Source organism: Vulpes vulpes, chromosome 1 (assembly GCF_048418805.1).
Source record: "Vulpes vulpes isolate BD-2025 chromosome 1, VulVul3, whole genome shotgun sequence".
NCBI lineage: Eukaryota > Metazoa > Chordata > Mammalia > Carnivora > Canidae > Vulpes > Vulpes vulpes.
This window is the reverse complement of record NC_132780.1, coordinates 167,729,870-167,749,590: the sequence shown is the minus strand read 5'-3', so window position 1 is coordinate 167,749,590 and position 19,721 is coordinate 167,729,870. Positions and strand designations below refer to the sequence as shown.

At 34.3% G+C, this 19,721-nt stretch overlaps 1 protein-coding gene across 1 annotated transcript in view; it reads right to left on the bottom strand.

Moving 5' to 3' along the window:
• The window catches only part of MEI4 (meiotic double-stranded break formation protein 4), a 210,567-nt gene that overhangs the window by 59,718 nt on the left and 131,128 nt on the right, over positions 1-19,721 (bottom strand). Inside the window, exon 4 of the mRNA XM_072735748.1 lies at positions 5,909-6,040. Within this exon, the coding sequence (XP_072591849.1) occupies positions 5,909-6,040 (132 nt within the window). The remainder of the gene's footprint in view (positions 1-5,908; positions 6,041-19,721) is intronic.

The window sequence follows — 19,721 nt, the reverse complement described above, 5'->3', positions numbered from 1 at the left end:
GTTCCATCTACATTGTTGCAAATGGCAAGATTTCATTCTTTTTGATCACTGAATATTCTGTGTGTGTATGTGTATACATACCACATCTTCGTCACCCATTCATCAGACCATGGACATATGGACTTTTTCCATAATTTGCCTATGTTTATTGTGCTGCTATAAACACTGCGGTGCATGTGCCCCATTGAGTCAGCATTTTTGTGTCCTTTGCATAAATACCTACTTGTGCAATTGTTGGGTCATAGGGTAGTTCTATTTTTAACTTTTTGAGGAACCTCCATACTGTTCTCCAGAGTGGCCAGAGTGGCTGTGCCAGTTTGCATTCCCTCCAACAGTGCAAACAGGTTCCCTTTTTTCCCCATCCATGTTAACATCTGTTGTTTCCTGAGTTAATTTTAGCCATTCTCATAGGTGTGACATGGTATCTCATTGTGGTTTTGATTTTTATTTCCCTGATGATGATGATGACGTTGAGCAACTTTTCTTGTGTCTGTTAGGCATCTGGATGTCTTCTTTAGAAAAGTGTTTATTCATGTCTTCTATCCATTTCTTAACTGGATTGTCTTTTGGTTCACCACATTAATAAAAGAAAGGATAGGAATCATATGATCCTCTCAATAGATGCAGATAAAGCATATGACAAAATGCAGCATCCTTTCTTGATAAAAACCCTTAAGAAAGTAGGGATAGAAGGAATGTACCTCAACATAATGAGGCCACATACAAAAGACTCACAGGTTAATATCATCCTCAGTAGGGAAAAATTGACAACTTTTCTCCTAAGGTTAGGACCATGACAGGGATGTCCACTCTCACCACTGCCATTCAACATAGCACTGGAAGTCCTAATCTCACCAATCAGACAACAAAAATAAATAAATAAAAGGCATCCAAATCGGCAAGGAAGAAGTCAAATTTTCACTATTTGCAGATGACATGATACTCTATGTAGAAAATCCAAGACTGCACCAAAAAATTGTTAGAACTAATACACAAACTCAGTGAAGTTGCATATATAAAATCAATGTACAGAAATCTGTTGCATTTCTTTACACTGATAATGAAGGAATAGAAAGAGAAATTAAGGAATCTCTGTCAAATGGATAAAATCTTCTTTTAAAAAAAGAAAGGAAGAAGTAAAACTGTATTTAGAGTCAATATGATCAGGAATGTAGAAAATCTTAGTTTACCAAAAGCTACCAGATAATCATGAAATAGATCCATCCACATATGGCTAATTGATCTCAGACACAACTAAGATAATCCAATTGAGAAAGAATAGACTGACAATTCAATATAAAAACAAGCAAAAAATTTGAACACATTAAAGAAGATATACTAATGGATGATAAATACACAAATAATGCAGGATATTGTCAGTCATCAGAGTACTGCACTGAACAGTGGCCAGAATTGCTAGTATGTTTCAAAAAACATATTTTAAATTTAGTTCACACACAGTGGAATGCCTAGATCTTCAGTGCACATTTTGATGAACAGTGACAACTGCAAACACCCAGATACTCACACCTAGTCCTGCATGCCCCTTTCCAGTCAATCCCAGGCCCATTCCCTAAGTCAACCACCACTGCAATATCTTTCACCATATATTAGTTTTGCCTAATTTTAGAACTTCACAGAAATGCAGTCATACCATATATATTCTTTTGTGTCTGGCTTATTTCTCTCTTTTTAAAAAATATTTTATTTTTTTACTTGAGAGAGAGAGAGAGAGATCATAAGCAGGGAGGGGGGAGGGGTTAAGGAGAGGGATAAGAAGACTCCCCAGTGAGCAGGGAGCCAGACATGGGGCTCCATCCCAAGACCCCAAGATCATGACCTGAGTTGAAGGCAGATACTTAACTGACCAAGCTAACCTGGTGCCCCATGTCTGACTTATTTTTCTTAGCCTAGTATTTTTTAGATTCATCTATGCTATTATATATATCATTGATTGAATACTGAATTCAGCATTCCACTTAATATGTTTAAGATAACTTATTTACTAATTCTCCTGTAAGTAGGAATTTGAGTTATTTCCAGATTGACACTCAAAATTAAAAATGCTATGTACACTCCTTTTTAAAATCCGAACTCAAAGTAGATATAATGATACAATTTTTTCAATGATTTTACACTGTTTAGTTCACTTTAAAGACTATTTCTTTGTTCCTATCATAATGAATGCTAAGCTGTCACCAATAACTGTATGAAAAAGTTTTAGTTTCAAATGATGGAAAGCTTTCTAAATAATCACCAAGTCAAAATGAACATATAGTATAATATAATAATATGTATGAATCTGATTCAACTTCTAATGAACTAGTATGTCAGATGCAGGAGAGATCCTATTTCATAAAAATTAGAAACCTAATAACTATTACCATAGGTATTTATGGAGCCTTGTTATGTAGCAAACACTATTTTAAACATTTTATACTTCTCCAAGGCTTTTACATATATTTTTTGTTTATAATAGATAGCTACTAATTTTAATTTTCTGGTTATGTCATTTGATTCTCCCAACTGCACTATGAAGTAGTATTTCTCCCATTTTACAAAAGAGGATAATTAAGATGAGAGGCTTTAAGTAACCAGCCCATAGGCACAGTCAGCACAGCACCAATTACTGAACTCAGAAAGTCTGATTCCAGAGTCTGGAAGATCAACTGTGCCATATTTTCTGTTACTACCTGACCATTTGAGTTCTTTGCATTTCACTGACATTGTTTTATATTAACTTGTCCTCTGCAACTCATATGCACATTGTCCCACTTATTTTTTACTTAAGTAAAATTAGAGTAGATAATATATTTGTATTAATTTTAATATCTTCTTCCATAATCTGTGAACCAGATTTTTGAGAAAGTGGGTTTGCATCCTTATCTTGCCATCCTTTTCTATAGCTATGCTTACTTAAATACAGTTCTCTTTGGTCTTAAAAAATTGTTTTATGATGCTAAGGACAACACTTTCATAAAATCTTGACAAGTATGTATTTTGTGTATACCTATTTGGAGTCTTTATCAACTGATTAAAATTAAGAGTTTTTATTTGGAGTGACAGATTTTTCTTATCATGATGACTGTATATTTACCATCTTGTGACATAATCACCTTGGTTTTCTATTTATTTTGAAAAAGACTTTGAAAAAGTAGCTTCTGTAGGATTTCATAAACTGCTGACTTATTTTCTAAGGGCATGCATTGTTTGGCTGTTCAAAACAGAGAATAAAATCAAGATATTGATTTTAATTTCTCAATCATTATGCCATTGGGACCTTCTGTTGTAAACTTTGTGAGTAATTCCTTTGAGTGGTTTTCCTCGTCTTCAACCAGCAATCATCTAGGAAAAGCCAGTGAGTAAACTAAAATAGTTACAAAGCATCCATGGGGTGAATATCTCTATCAAAAGCAACAGACATGGTTCTAGTAAGTTTTCTGTTTTGTTTATAAGAATTTTGTTAATAAGTTTACAGATTTCTCTGGATAACTAGATGGTATGTGATTTTTATAGAATCAGCCTACTGATCAGGAATTACTAAAATTTTATACTACTGAAAGCTAGTTTATCAATATATTTTATTTTTAACTTTAACAAAAGTAGAGTGTCCTGTTTATGTGTAAAGGTGACATGGAAAAAGGCATGACTACTGTTGATAATGCTGTTATAAACACCGGGGTACATCTATTCCTTTGAATTAGCATTCTTGTATTCTTTGGGCAAATACCTAGTAGTGCAATTGCTGGGTCATACAGTTGTTCTATTTTTGACTTTTGGAGGAACCTCCATACTGTTCTCCAGAGTGGCTCCACCAGTTTGCATTCCCTTCAACAATGCAGACAGAGGGGTTTCCCTTTCTCTGTGTCCTCACCAACACCTGTTGTTTTTTGTGTTGTGAATTTAGATATTCTGACAGGTATTAGGTGATAGCTCATTGTAGTTTTGATTTATATTTCCCTGATGATGAGTAATGCTGAGCAACTTTTCATGTGACTGATGGCTACCTGATGTACAGCTTCTTTGGAAAAATGTCTATTCATGTCTTCTGTCCATTTCTTAACTGGAGTACTTGTTTTTTGGGTGTTGAGTTTTATAAGTTCTTTATGTATTTTGGATACTAACCCTTTATCTGCTATGTCATTTGCAAATATGTAATACCATAGGTTGCCTTTTAGTTGTTAAAGCATGTTAACACACTATTACCTGCCAAAAAATAGTTATTGTTGTGTTCTTATTCTCAAGCAATTTTACAATCAAAATATCTATGTTTGAATTACAGATTTAAAATATGTTATTTCTGCAATCTTAGTCAAGTTGCTTAAACACTCTAAAGTTTGATTTATCTATATACTAGGTAAAAAGTACAACTACTTCATGGAGACTTGTAAAGATTAAATGAGAATGTAAATAAAATTTCTTGTCTGTACTTTGTTGCTTTCCACACAAATAATCTGACTTCATCAAAGTCATTTCCCACACTGCTTCCTGTTTTTAAATTCTATGACCTTACCTTGCTTTTTTAGAATGCTGGGCACACCTTTTATTTATTTTTTAAAAAGATTTATTTCTTTTAGAGAGAAAGAGAGAGCAGTCAAGCATGCATGAGTTGGGGGAAGGGCAGAGGGAAAGAACCTTCAAGCCAACTCCCCACTGAGCACAGAGCTCCATTCAGGACTCAGTCTCACAACCCATGAGATCATGATCTGAACTAAAACCAGTTGGATGCTTAACCGACTGAGCCACCCACACGCACGCATCCCTGGCCACACATTTTAAAAATTCCACCCAATGCCTCTATAGTCGGTTATCTTCTGCTTTTCATATAGATGCTTCAAGTTGTTTCTTTTCCATCAAGTCCTCTTAGGGAACTGCAAACTACCTTGATCACTTTCTTGATGGCAGAGCCTACAAACACCGTCAAGTATTTTAGCACTTCACTATTTCTCAAATGGATTTTTAGCTCCTTAACATCAGTAACAATCACTTAAAAATATCTCACGGGGTACTAAAGAGAGTTCACCATTTGTAGTCCCTTGAAAAATTGCTGCCTAGATGATTTATCATGTCATTCACGGAATTCAATTAGATTATACAATATTTTTGGAATATATTGTTAAATGTAGGGAAATTAGATGTAGGTAATTGGTTAAACACTATTTAAAATTATATACATAATATCTTTTCTAATTAATTTTTTCTTCTTTACCAAAACATTTTTTGCCTGTCTCTGATTTCTTTTAACTGTGCTTAATTCTATCACAGAGACGGTAATGCCATTACAACAGCTGACAAAGTGAACACATAATATACCAGGGTCAACATTAAAATATGAGAATGACGTCTGTTCCTTAAACACGATATCAGCATTGATATGAGAGGCCTAGAGCATGAGTTTTCAACCTTAGCGGCACAAGGAATACCTGAAGAGCTTTAAGAATGCCAATACTTTGCATCTTAAACCCAGAGAACTCCATTTAACTGAACTAGCATATGGCTTCACAATGGGATATTTAGAAGTTAACCAGATGATTCTCATGAGCAATTAAAAATAAAAACCACCGGTGAGAGGCTTTTTTTTCTACTTAGCATCTTCTCCCATTCACTTTTTTCTCACTGTTTTGCTTTAGTATCATGCTGCCCAATTAGATTTCAGGCCATTCATCTAACCATTCCTTGTCATCAGTGGCACCTCTGGCATACGTATCCATGTAAGGATGATAAGATGGTATTTTTCTGAAAATATCTTTATAATTTTAGTAGACAGTAATAGTATTCACATACTCTAGGAAAAAAAGGTAATAACTAAAATATCAACCTGGCAGGAAGCACAGAGAGGAGAAAAAGAAAGAAAAGTCTATAGCTGCATTAACCATAAATAAGAGTTACAGTTTCAGGGTACATGTACCTGATAGATGGTAGCCAGAACATCAGTGAAGCTGTTTACTTCTGATAAAAGCAGAGATATTATAGATTTTCTCAATAAGCTGCAACTTCCCAGGGTTACCAGACTCTGAGACACAAAATGCTGCACCTGAAACTAAAGATACAAATGAATAGATTTCTACTATCAAGTCAAGTCAAAATATATTTAGTGGTCAATTTCTAAGACTTTATTACTAAATCTATAGTGTCAGGAATACAAAAGGTGTCAGCATAATTCTGGATCATTCTTAAGCAAATTATGAAATAGACAAATTATAACTTATGTAAGTTATAAAATTTTCTATAGCAGTTAATATTTTGAAATATATCACAAAGTGCTGAAATGGAAGTTTTAGTTGAAGTATCAAAATAAATAATTATATTTAGAAGATAGACCATATAGAGAATGAATTAAGAAGATAAGACCCTTAAGCCCTGACCCACTAGATATAAGTATAGGTATAGATATATATGAAAGAATGGAGTTTGAGGGTATAGATATATATGAGGGTATATATATATATAAGTATAGGTATAGATATATATGAAAGAATGGAGTTTGAGGGTATCTTTTGGGATAGATATTGGCGCACTATGAATTTCACCTCCACACTGGAGACAGGTGGGAAGGACTTCTTTGTTCTCCGTAAGTCGAAGGAGAGGCACTTTAGATAGAGGAGAAAACAATGCAGAACTCTAAATTTTCACCTAGAGGCAGCAAAAAGTACTCACCACTAAATAAATGTAAAAGGACAATGGAGACAATAAACTATATCCCATATAATTATTAGGAGAAAGGCCATTTGATTATTATTTTTTTTAAGATTTTATTTATTTATTGAGACAGAGAGAGAGAGAGGCAGAGACACAGGCACAGGGAGAAGCAGGCATCATACAGAGAGTCTGACATGGGACTTGATCCAGGGTCTCCAGGATCACACCCCGGGCTGCAGGTGGCGCTAAACTGCTGCACCACCGGGGCTGCCCAAGGCCATTTGATTATTAATCACATTTAGGCGTGTATAACTCATAGCTGGAACTTCATTAAATATATCCCTTAAAATATCTTAGAGATAGGCTTCAAAAGTATCTTGAAACAAAGAAACAGCACCTATCTTGCCATTGTTCTATATGAGATTAAAATAAAATTGAGGGGGATCCCTGGGTGGCGCAGCGGTTTGGCGCCTGCCTTTGGCCCAGGGCGTGATCCTGGAGACCCGGGATCGAATCCCACGTCGGGCTCCCAGTGCATGGAGCCTGCTTCTCCCTCTGCCTATGTCTCCGCCTCTCTCTCTCTCTCTCTGTGTGTGTGACTATCATAAATAAAATTAAAAAAAAAAAAAATAAAATAAAATTGAGGAGACACTGCTTTTGTATATAAAATTTAAATGACATTGCTAAATAATGCCACATGAAAAGAGAAAATGCCACCTGTGTCCTTTAAGATAAACATTTAATGTAGATATTTCTCAAATTGATACTTCACTAATATAATGTAAAAGTTAATCAATGACAACAAAACAGTGAACAGATTATAAAGTTCAAAAGAAATTTCTCTTATAAATCTGGATGTACATAACTAGTTCTTAATAATAGTTTTCTAAGTCAATTTGTCAACGTAATCCTAAATAACCTCATCAATCTATTACCATAGGAAATCACAGTTATTTTCATTGTTGCTTTTTAATAACGTAACTGGCTAAGACTCATACCCTCTGTAATTCTCCAGTGCCACTTTTTTGCAGATTTTTTACATTTTTCTTTGAACTTGAAAAAAGAATGCCCTTATTTAAGCTCTAAAAAAAAAAATCTGTTGAGTAGTTCTCTGATGCTCTACTTGTTTACGTACCTCGTTTCTTAATATTTAAGTCTTTGGGAGATAAAGTCAAGAAAAAAATTCACAGTAAAATAAAAGGTACTTTATAGAGTGAGAATAAAATTATGAGGGTAGTCACGGGGTTAGTTTGTGGAGTCTGGAATCTAACACTGCCTGAGTCAAATCTTAGCTCCACTGCTTATTAACTTATACTAGCAAGCTATTTAACTTTGTATGTCTGAGCGGCCACATTCTGCAAAATAGTGATTGTGATGGCACCCACTTCAGTTGTTATACATGTTAGATAGTAAAAATGGCTAGCATAGTACCAGGCACCTAGTAAGTATTCAATAAATGTTACATGTTAATACAATGTGCATTGGTAATAGAAAGCACTGACGGTTACAGGAGTTTAATTTGCTGAACCCTGGAAAGTTAAATACTAGAAATAAAATGTTTTCCTAGGGTTAATATAATCCTATTAGAGAACACTGCTCAAAAGAAAAGTTCATCATGAAGACCGTTTCCATAATCTAGATAGGAATTGTTATGGTCTCCCCAGGATGACTGAAGTTCATAATAGAACAAAGACTAAGTATATAACTGTTAAGGCAACTTAAAATTATATGAACATTTTTATAAAAATGGCTTCTGTTCTTCCTTACATTTTAATTGACACTTGTCCTTTTGTAAAAACAGTGGAACTTTTGAAGGAGGGTAGCATGGAAGCTAGGGCTTACAATGTTATAGGAGAGGCTACTGTGGTAGAAACATGGAAGGTCTCACTCAACACACGTGCCCTCTTTTTTTGTTCTAGCTCATATTCCTATGATTGCAGGGACTGGAAGCTAAAAATAATTTTCCCCAGATTCCTGTGCAGTTTGAATTTTGGATATTATTTGAGTTCTGCCAATCAGAAGTACTCATTTGAGACCTTGATTTAGAAGTGCATTATTGAAGAAGAGAAGCAGTACACATGGTATGCATTCTGTTGATGCAGACTGTGGCACAAAATAACATGGTTCTGGCTTATCTTGCAGCTGGTTTAGAGGCTCCCTGCTTTTGCAAGTTCTTAATCCTGACAGAAGCAGTAGCATGCTACCTTGATGGCCCAGTGGTTTAGGGAGTCATTCCTATAAACTCAGCCTCCTCAAATACCTGTAAACTCAGCCAAACCAAATGTGCTTTGATCTACATTTACATACTCTCCTGGAGGATTCACAGAGCCCAGTGCTGATGTTCCAGTCTTGAAATATGCAGAGACGGAAATTCCTACCACATGCCCAATACATATGCCTATTTGACCTGTGTAGAAGATAGAAAGATCTTGGAGGATGGCAGTGAATAAGCACAACCTTCATCAAGAGTGTTTCTAATTCATAGTGATATTCTAGTTGTAGTTCCTTTCCTGGCATAATCAACACTGCTTCTGATATTTGTTAGGTCTTAATCTGGGATTTTTTTTTTTTTTTTTACTATCTCAATAAGGATAAAATGAAGCAGTGTGCATTCACTTAGGAGTATCAGTATACTTTTCTGTCCTATTTAAGGCCATGTCAATTTGCTGGCTCTGTGTCATTATTTAGTTCATAGGATTCTGATCAATCAAAATGTTCCACAGGACACTATGGTAGTGTACTGTATATATATATATCATATTGATATGGCAATTGTTTTAAAGGCACTGGTAAAATACATATATTAGGAGAAAGTAAACCCCAGGATTTAAGTACCTGATACACTTGGGACATTTCTGGACATGTTGGAATACCACTTCCAAAGTGAAACACAAGTTGCTGTAATGTATATTTCCTATCAGTAATTAAAATATATAAGTGATGAGCATTTGTGGATATGTGAGGCAACATATATTCATTTGGGTTTACCACTTGGATGCACATATTGAGTAAATCATGTCCATAAACTCTGAGAAGAGCCCAGAGTAGTATAAAGAGCTCTAGCTTGTCTAAGCTGAAGAGAAGCTCTGCCACTTGGACCTTATGACTGATAATATCCAATGTTCTTGGAGCTGATCAGTAACTACATGAAGCCTGCAGTTGACCCTAATGAGAAAATCACAAAGGAGAACCCCTGGTTTGGGGAGAAAGTCAAATCTTTTTTGACAAGTAAATATAACATAATATATATATATATATATTTACATATGTATAAATATATTCATTAAAAATCTATTTGTATATATAACTTTCTTGACAAGTAAATAGTTACATCATAGAAAATATAGTATATATATTAATATATAAGTATATTCATTACATATATTTGTATATACAACTACATAAATATATTTACATATATTTATTATATATTTATATACTCATAAAATATATATTTACTATATATTTATATATAACAGTTATAACTATGCTATAAATATATGTGTGACATATATTAAACATATAAATATATAGTTATAAAGAGAGATAATACAGTTATGCATATTTTATATATATAATATAGTTATACATGTTTATATATATATATATATGTATATATCTATAATTTGGCACTACTGGAGATTAAATGACTGCCTCATCATGTGAGATCAAATGATTATATGCCCAAAGCTGCTCATTTGAACAGTGTCAGGTATACATAGCAATACTCCATCATCAAGTAGATGTACTGTATATAAAATTGTGATCAAGCAGGAAATAAAACCAGAAACTGCTCACTGCTTGAGCAGTTAGCTCCAACTAGAATACTACTCTTTATAAGGTTGACTTGAGCAGTTAGCTCCAACTAGAATATTACTCTTTATAAGGTTGAATTATAGGAAATTTATGTTCTATACCAATGACCAATATATGATGTGCTTTCCCTGATAGCCAGAATATATGAATTCAGGAACCAAGGTATAAAAGAGCCTGGTAACTCAATATTATATCTAATGATTCATTGGTAAAGTATTCTTCATACCTTGTGACACTGGATTATGTTTTAGAGGCCTAAATAAAAAAGTAAAAATGGTTCCTACAAAAGGACCCAACAATTGTTTCATGAACCAGAGGTTGAGATTTCCACCTGGCTATATGGAGTTCTTTTACAACTCTGCCAATGGCAAAAAAGGGGGCTCCTGTGTAGGCTGGAGCAACTGGTCTCTGGTTGAGGAAAACAGAATTTAAAACACAATGGCAGCAGAGAAGATTTTATACGGAAGCCTGGGGTTGCCTGGTATTACTGAGCAACTAGTATAAATAAATAGCATTCTATAGACAACTCAGGAAACAAGACTATCAAAAGGCCAAATCCTTCAGGGGTGATGAAACCCTGGGTAAATCCAACTAATTGAGGTTCTGGCTAAGGACAAAGGGAGAATGTAATTGGCAACGGAGGAAGACAGTCAATACAAATTGTGAACTTATAACCACTTATAACTGAAGGCCACTAAAGGTTATTTTTTTCTTCGTGTGTGTGTGTGTGTGTGAGAGAGAGAGAGAGAGAGAGAGAGAGAGAGCATGTGTGTATGGGTAGGATATTTTGGCAGTGGCTTACTTTAATTTAATTTAGTTCATGAACTGCAACATATCAAACTAGAATTGTGATGGAACTAGCAAAGGCATGATTATCACATCATCACATAAAGTCATATATTACATGAAATGATTGAGACTTTGACTCCTTCCTTTTGAGAAGAGATCTATAGAATTTTGTTTTTATAGAGCTTTGGTACATTATGTCTTCAAAGTACATTGTTTTTGCTATCGATATTTTGGGGAGGTTTGAATAAGGGAAAAAGGGAATACACAATGTTGAATAATAAAAGAGTACTCTATAGCAGACATATTGGAGTAACCATTTGAGTATTCTTCAAGCAAGCTTCTTGTGCTAAAGCAGCTAAAACTATTTCTAAAAGTCTCTTTCAGAGAGGGTTCTGGATATAATTTAAATTTTCCTAATCAGTCAATGTTATATAAGACATAAAATTATTTGGAGTCAAAGGCAGGTTGTAGGGCATGCTTTTTGAATAATGATACAGTTTGTAGGAGATGCAGCAGGATTCTGGAACAACTATAGTGGAAGAGTCTTCCTGATTCAGGAAATGCCTGATGATGACATGATGATGAAATGCTATAATTCTGGGGACTGACAGCTTTGGAAATTTCTATTTCCTTGCTGCCTCAATTATGGCAGAAGCAGCAGCAACCATGATTCTGTGGTATGGTTTACAAAAAGAGATTTTAAGATAGATACTAGAACTGTGCTTAATGCTAATAGTGACTGAAAAGATAAAATTACCAGTAGAAAATAAAAACCACTGACAAGAACCAGAGAGTCAAGAGTTTGTGAAATAAAAATTCAAGGAAAATGAGCTTAAGAGCAGAATGAGATGAATACTTGAATATATAGTTTAACAGAATTTATGCAATCCAAGGAATGAACAGAATCTTGGAAACATATGTGACAATATAAAAAAGGTCTATCATAAGCATAATAGGAATCCAGAAGAAATGGGACAGAATAGGCAGAAAATATTGAAGAAATAAAATATTTAAAAACTTCCAGAATTCAGTGAAAGACATAAATGTTGGGGATCCCTGCGTGGCTCAGCGGTTTGGCGACTGCCTTCAGCCCAGGGTGTAATCCTGGGTACCTGGGATCAAGTCCCACACCAGGCTCCCTGCATGGAGCCTGCTCCTCCTCTGCCTGTGTCTTTCTCTCTCTCTCTCTCTCTTTCCCCCATGTCTCTCATAAATAAATAAAATCTTAAAAAAAAGACATAAATGTACACAATGCAAAATCTCAATGAATTCCACACAATAAGTATGAAAAAAAAATGCCTAGGCATATCAGAGCCAAATTCCTGAAAATCTAAGATAAAGAGACAAACTTAATAGTATCTAGAGAAAAATTATACCTTCTATTTAGGAAACATAATTCAAATAACTGTGGAATTCTCATAAGAAATTATGATAGGTAGAAGAGGCTGGATTGATACCTTTACAGTGCTGAAAGGAAAAGAAATGTCATCTAGCGTTCTACAACTAGTAAAAATCCTTCAAGAAAGAAGCTAAAATATTTTCAGATAAAAGCAAAATTAAGAAAATGTAACCAGTCAAACCATAGTATTAATAAAAACTGAAATTAATTTTTTCATGCTTAGTGTAAGTGATACTAGTGGGAAATTTGAATATTCAGGAAGAAATGAAGGGTATCAAAAATAGTAACTGAGTAAATATAAAGGATCATTTTCTCCTTAATTTCTTTAAAACACATATGACAGCTTAAAGTTAAAAATATATATGTCTTGTATATGGATGTGATACATATGACAATGAGAGTATAAGAAATAGAGGCATAATCCAGTTATCAATTTATTACCTCTCAGCTCCCAGTTCACCTGTCAAAATATGATCTTCCATAATACACAGCATTCTTTAAAGCATCTCTCCTCTATATGAGCAACATATTAGGTTTCTCAGTAGAGGATGCTGAAGGGGCATTATAGGTAAAAGAGGTTTTCCTCTGTTTTTTGGATGTTGCACAATGAGTGAATGGTATGGGCATGAAGACATTCTGTCAGAGTTCAGCCCTCCATTGCCCATCCAGAACTTTAGGTCTCTTGGAGACCTTGTAAACTTAGCCTGGCCTGGCATAACCCTCCCATGATCCTCTCTACATAGAAACTGGCAATCTGAAGTCTTCCTGCCCACTCCCACAGGTATCAGGGTGGCTCACCTGCAGCCCAAAGTGTTCCCACCAAGATGCCACCTCCCTTATGGCTTTCCTGTGACCTGGAGGGTCAATCTCTCTGCAGCCCCCACTGCACTGGACACTGTGCACTCTGGACATTCACTCCACTGATTGTTGATTACCTGAACCCTGGTACATAAAAATACAACATATTGACATTTGTGGTGTAGCTAAAGAAGTTCTTAGAAGCAAATGTATAGCTTTTAAATACTTATGAAGGACATAAAGAAAAGTCTAAAATCAAAAGTAATTGATCATTCACCATGTCTTGTCTTAATTTATCTGGAAAGCAGAGGTTAAGTTTCCTTTGAGATTCTTAGAGATTGCATGCTTGGGGGATCAACCAGCAAGGACTTTTGCAACTTGATCATGTTTAAATAATACCTTTTTTGATTTTATATATGAATATATAAATAAATCTAAATCTCTCTCTTGCTCACACATGTTCTATCTATAGAAAGATATACAAATTATATAGTTAATAGAATTGCATAGTCAACACAATACCACTATGTAATTCTGGAACCCCAAGAAGAAATTCCATTAGCAACATCTCTCTATTCTCCATTCCCTCAGTCCCTCATTCGCTGGAAGCCACTAATCTACATTCTGTCTCTATGGATTTGCCTATATGGACACTTCATATAATGGAATGATATTACACTGTATGTGGTATTTGTGTCTGACTTCTTTCATTTGGAATAATTATTTCTTCAAAGTTCATATATTTTTGTAACATATATTAGTGTTCCATTCCTTCTAAATGCTAAATAATAGTCCATTGTATGGATATATCACTTTTGTTTATCCACTCAACAATTGATGGGAGATTTGAGTTGTTTCCATGTATTAGCTAATAGGAATAATACTTCCATGTACAAGTTTTTGGGTAGATATAGATTTCTAATTCTCTTGGATACACATTTTTGGAGTAGTATTACCTAATAACATAACTCTGAATTTAACTTCTTGAGGAACTGACAGTTTTCTAAAGTGATTGTACCATTTGATATCCCTAATGATTGCTATTTTTCTATATTTTCAATCTGCATGAACACTCGCTCAGCCTACCTACCTTCCTTCCTTCCTGCCTTCCTTCCTTCCTTCCTTCCTTCCTTCCTTCCTTCCTTCCTTCCTTTCCTTCCTTTCCTTCCTTTCCTTTCAGCCATCCTACTGGGTGTGGATTTTCACTGTGGTTTTGATTTGTACTTCCCTAATTACTTGTAATTTTGAGTATCTTTTCATGAGTTTATTGGCTATTTGGATATCTTCTTTACAGAAATATCCATTCAAATTCTTTAGCTATTTTTAGTAGGTTTATTTCTTTATTGTTGAGTTGTAAAAGTTTTTTTTATGTAGTCTAGATATAGGGCCCATATCACATATATAATTTGCAGATATCTTCTCCCATTCTGTGGAATGTCTCTTCTCTTGATGGTATCACTAATAGCACAAAAGTCTGTCTACTTTTTTTTCTTTTGACACTTGGGTTTTGGTGGCATATCTAAGAAACAGATGCCTAACTCCAGATCACAAATATTTACTCATCTGTTTCCCTCTCAGAGTCTATAGTTTTATTTCTTTAGGTCTATGATCCATTTTGAGTTAATTTTGGTAGATGGGCCATTTGCATGTGGACGTCCAGTTGTTCAGCATCATTTGTTGAGAAAAGGAATTTATTCCATTAAATTGCCTTGGCACCCTTGTTGAAATCAACAACTTACTATAAATGTGAGGATTTACTGATAGAGTCATAGTCCTACTGTATTAATATATATGACTCTCCTTAGACCAGAACCACAATGTCTTGATTGCCATAGATTGCAGTAAGTTTTGAAATTAGGACATGTGAATCTTTTTTCTCAATTTTTTCTCTTTTTTAGGGTTAAAGATGTACATGCATCACTAATATTAGATAAATCAAATCGTATTTAACAAAAGAATAGAAGAAAAGAGGTTGAGTGCTCACAAGTTCACAAATGAATTCTATGAAATAAATGTTAAGAAAACAACTTCAGGTCAAAAGTATATAATCATCACTGAACAAGTGACAAATATTGGTATGTGGAAGGACTGCCTATGGATATGCATTAGAAGACTGAGCCATTTCTTCTATTTCCATTTTATCTATTCATATAACTACTAATGAATGAAACTAAGTAAAACCAACTAAAAACTAATGGAATAATCAGAATTATGCTGGTTTCTTCTGCCTAAAAATTTAGACAAAAGAGTTGAGATACTCCATCTAGTATCCCAACAACACTGATCATGACATTTTCCATTTTTAAAATTGAAGCAAGTGACACTCAGAAATGTTAAGTTCACATTGTGAGAGCCAGGGTCTAGCATTAGATTTAAATCTTTTTTTTTTTTTTAACTTTTTATTGTCTCTGCTGCCAGTGAAGTAAAACCTACATGAAAGTGTGACACTGGAGTAGCAGAAAACAATATCAATATAAATATACTATAATGTTTAAGCTTTTATTTTGCATTGTGTACAGTGCTCAGTGTTTACATACTATATGAATTAATCCTTAAAAATCACCTTATGAGGAGGTGTAATCTCAATTTAAATAACAGGGACCTAAGTAACTTGTTCAAAGTTAGATCAAATACACATAAGAATTAGAATCCCCTTGTGCTGTTAACTACTACATTCTCAAAGCCATCATATCCCAATCTCTCATGAAGGCATAAAAATTTGGACAGCCCCCAGGAACATTAATGGAAAATTTGCAACCACTTTCCAGATTCTGAAAACAATGTTTATCAATTACCACAGTGAATTAAGGAAACACAATTGCTAGACTGTGCACCATCAATTTCTGTTAACAGACCAGCACTGGACGCGAGCTGAACAGTAGGGAAAAGAGACTCAGATATACAAGGACAGATGGTATCAGCCCTAAATCTGGGTAGACGATGTACTAAGTGTTCCCTACTTTCTAGAGTATCTAACATTATATTTCACCTGGCATGAATAAAGGGCCCTGCCACTCCCCTAGCTCTTCTGGATCAGAGCAGGAGCTCTCCAGGATCAGAGAGCTGTTCTGTGCTGTAGAGCAGCGCCTGCTATACAAAGATCTTAAAACTTCAGTGCATTAAGAGTAAAGGTTAACAACCCAGACTCCATTGGAAGTAAATCATAAAAAAAACTTTCAAAAGCTCTCATTTATATGAAAAAATATAGATATAAAAGTAAATATATTACATAGTTTAGAGTAAAAGTTACTGCTGCAAGTAATTAGATGAAATATTTTAAAAATAACTAGGTGTATTAAGATTCTCATGAAGTAGCAAATTATTCATGAAAAGCCATGCTTCTAAATAAGACATGACAAAATTAAAGCTATCATAGCCTAAAGTAAATAGTTATACATTCATTCATTTCTTTATAGCAAATACTGAGTGTAGTCCATGTGCCAGTGACTGAGCTGGTCCCCATTGTCACTCAGATTCAATGAAGAATAAAATAAGATTACTTTAGCTTCAGTAGTTACTTCTGCTTATGATTGGCAAGATACTTTAAAAAGCTATCAAAATGCAATCCAGCTTGATCCTGGTGTGAAAATATACTTTCCAAAAGTTAAAAATGCGATTCTCATGCTAATTTAGAGTGAATACATGTCAAAAGTGTATTTACATTATTAATGACAGTAAAGAACATTTGGGAACTGAGTAGATTTAAAGAAAAAATATGAGAATAATACTGTTATGTTAGATAAAAATCTGGTTAATATACTACAGGATAAACCCTAAACAACCTCTACTTGTGTGTGTGTGTGTGTGTGTGTATGTGTGTGTGTACAAAATTTTTGTGTACAGAAATCATTTACATCTATACCAGCAGGAATTATGGGTTAATATGGAACTTCACAAAATCAGGGATATGACAAAATACATCCTCAGACATCTAAATAATCCTTGGGTTAGCCTGTTAGATAATGCCCAAAATTGTCAAGATAAGCAACCAACATTTTGCCTTATTTATAGGATCTTGCTAATGTCTCTTAACATTAGGTAAGGTAAATATATTAATTACTGAATTCTTCAGAAAGAAAAGGGGATTCTCAGAGGCCAAAAGAAAAAGGGGAAATAAAAATAAGATAAAATCAGACAATTAACTTTCAGAAATGGATACGCAGAAGTTGTCTTGTTGGTAAATAATATTAGCTGCACAGGACTCTCAACTAATGCCTGGACCCTTCCAAAGTGGGAAACAGTCTAATATTCCTTAGGTTAAACTTAGAGAGCTAAAGTATTAATGAAAGATGGGCTGATAAACATCTATGTCCCAGCAAAAAAAACTTCCAGATTAGTAATTAGGATACCAATAGTAGGACTAGTAATAGTCCCTCTAAGAATGTGCAAAGCCAGGTAGGTCTCTGTTGAGTCTGCAGTTCAAACTTACACTACCGAGTACTCCAGGACCCTAAGTTGAGAAAGTAAGCTAACTTTCTCTTTGCAACTGGAAGATGCAAATACAAAACCACTTTTTTTCAGCTTTATTGAAATATAATTGGCATATGATATTAAGATGTACAATGATGATTAGAGAACTTATATGTTGTAAAATGATTACACAACAGTGTTAACACAGCCATCGTTTCACATAATTTCTTTTTAAGATGTACTCTCTTAGTATCTTTTAAGTATATACATAATACAGTATGATTAACTGTAACTGCCGAGCTGTATATTAGATCCCCAGAATTTATTTATCTTATAACTGGAAGTGTGTACCCTTTGACTAGTATCTTCCCATTTCCTATGCCCCGCAGAGTTGGTAAAACACCATTCTACTGTGAGTTCAGCTTTTTTAGACTCCACATAGAAGTAATATCAACAGTATTTGTCTTTCTCTGACTTATTTTTTACATGATGCTCTCAAAGGTACATTTGTGTTTGGTAAATGTCAGGATTTCCTTCTTTCTTAAGTTTGAGTAAAATTCCACTGTATGTATATATATATATACCGTATCATCTTTATCCATTGACCTACAGATAGACACTTAAATTGCTTCAATATCTTGGCTATTGTGAATATGCTGCAATGAACATGGGAGTGCAGCTAACTCTACAAGAGCCTGACTTCCTTTGGATATATATACCTAGAAGTGTAATTGCTGAATCTTATGATACTTCTAACTTTATTAATTTTCTGAGGAACCTCCATTCCATTTCCCATTGTAGCTGCACCAATATACATTCCCAGCGCACAAGAGTTTCTTTTTCTCCACATCTTCACCAACATTTGTTATATCTTGTTTTTTTGATGACAGCTGTTTTGACAGATGTGAAGTGGCATCTCAATGTGATTTTGATTTGCATTTCCCTGAGAATTAGTGTATTTTTAATGGACTTCTTGGCCATTTGTGTATCTTCTCTGGAAAATGTTTATTCAGTTCCCTTGCCCATTTTTAAAATTGGACTATATTTTTGATAGAGCTGTTAGAGTTATCTATCTTCTCCCATTCTGTAGGCTGCCTTTTCTTTTGCTGATAGTTTCTTTTGCTGTGCAGCGTTTTTGTACAATGAAGCCCCATTTGTTGAATTTTGCTTTTATTGCTTGTGCTTTGGTTTTTGTTTGTATGCTTTGCAGGTGCTCAGGCCCAGTTCCATCTCTACCTGTCTATTTTTTAATCAAACTATAGTTGATATACAATATTATATTAGTTTCAATTATTATATTAGTTATATGACTATATAACTATATATATTTAGTTATATTCACTCTATAGAACATAGTAATTTCATATTTATATACATTGTGAAATGATCACAAGTCTAGTTACCATTTATCACCAGTTTTTACAGTATTATTGGCTATAATCCCTATGCTGTACATTATATCTCTGTAACTTATTTATTTTATAAATTAAGATTGTACCTCCTAATCACTTTCACCAATTTCCTCCAGCCTCCAGCCCTTATCCCTTCTGATAACCATCAGTTTGTTCTCAGTATCCATGAATCTTTATATTGCTTCATTTGTTCATTTGATTTGCTTTTTAGATTCCATATTTAAGTGAAAGCATGTAATATTTGTATTTCTCTGTGTGATTTATTTCACGTAGCATAGCGCCTTTTACATCTATCCATGTAGCTGCAAAATGGCAAGATTTCATTCTTTAACAGCCAACCAATATTCCATTCTACACAAAGGTTGTTCTGTATCTTGACTGTTGTAAGTAATGCTGTGATGAACAGAGTGAATATATTTTTTCCAATTAGTGTTTTCATCTTTTTCAGATGCATATTC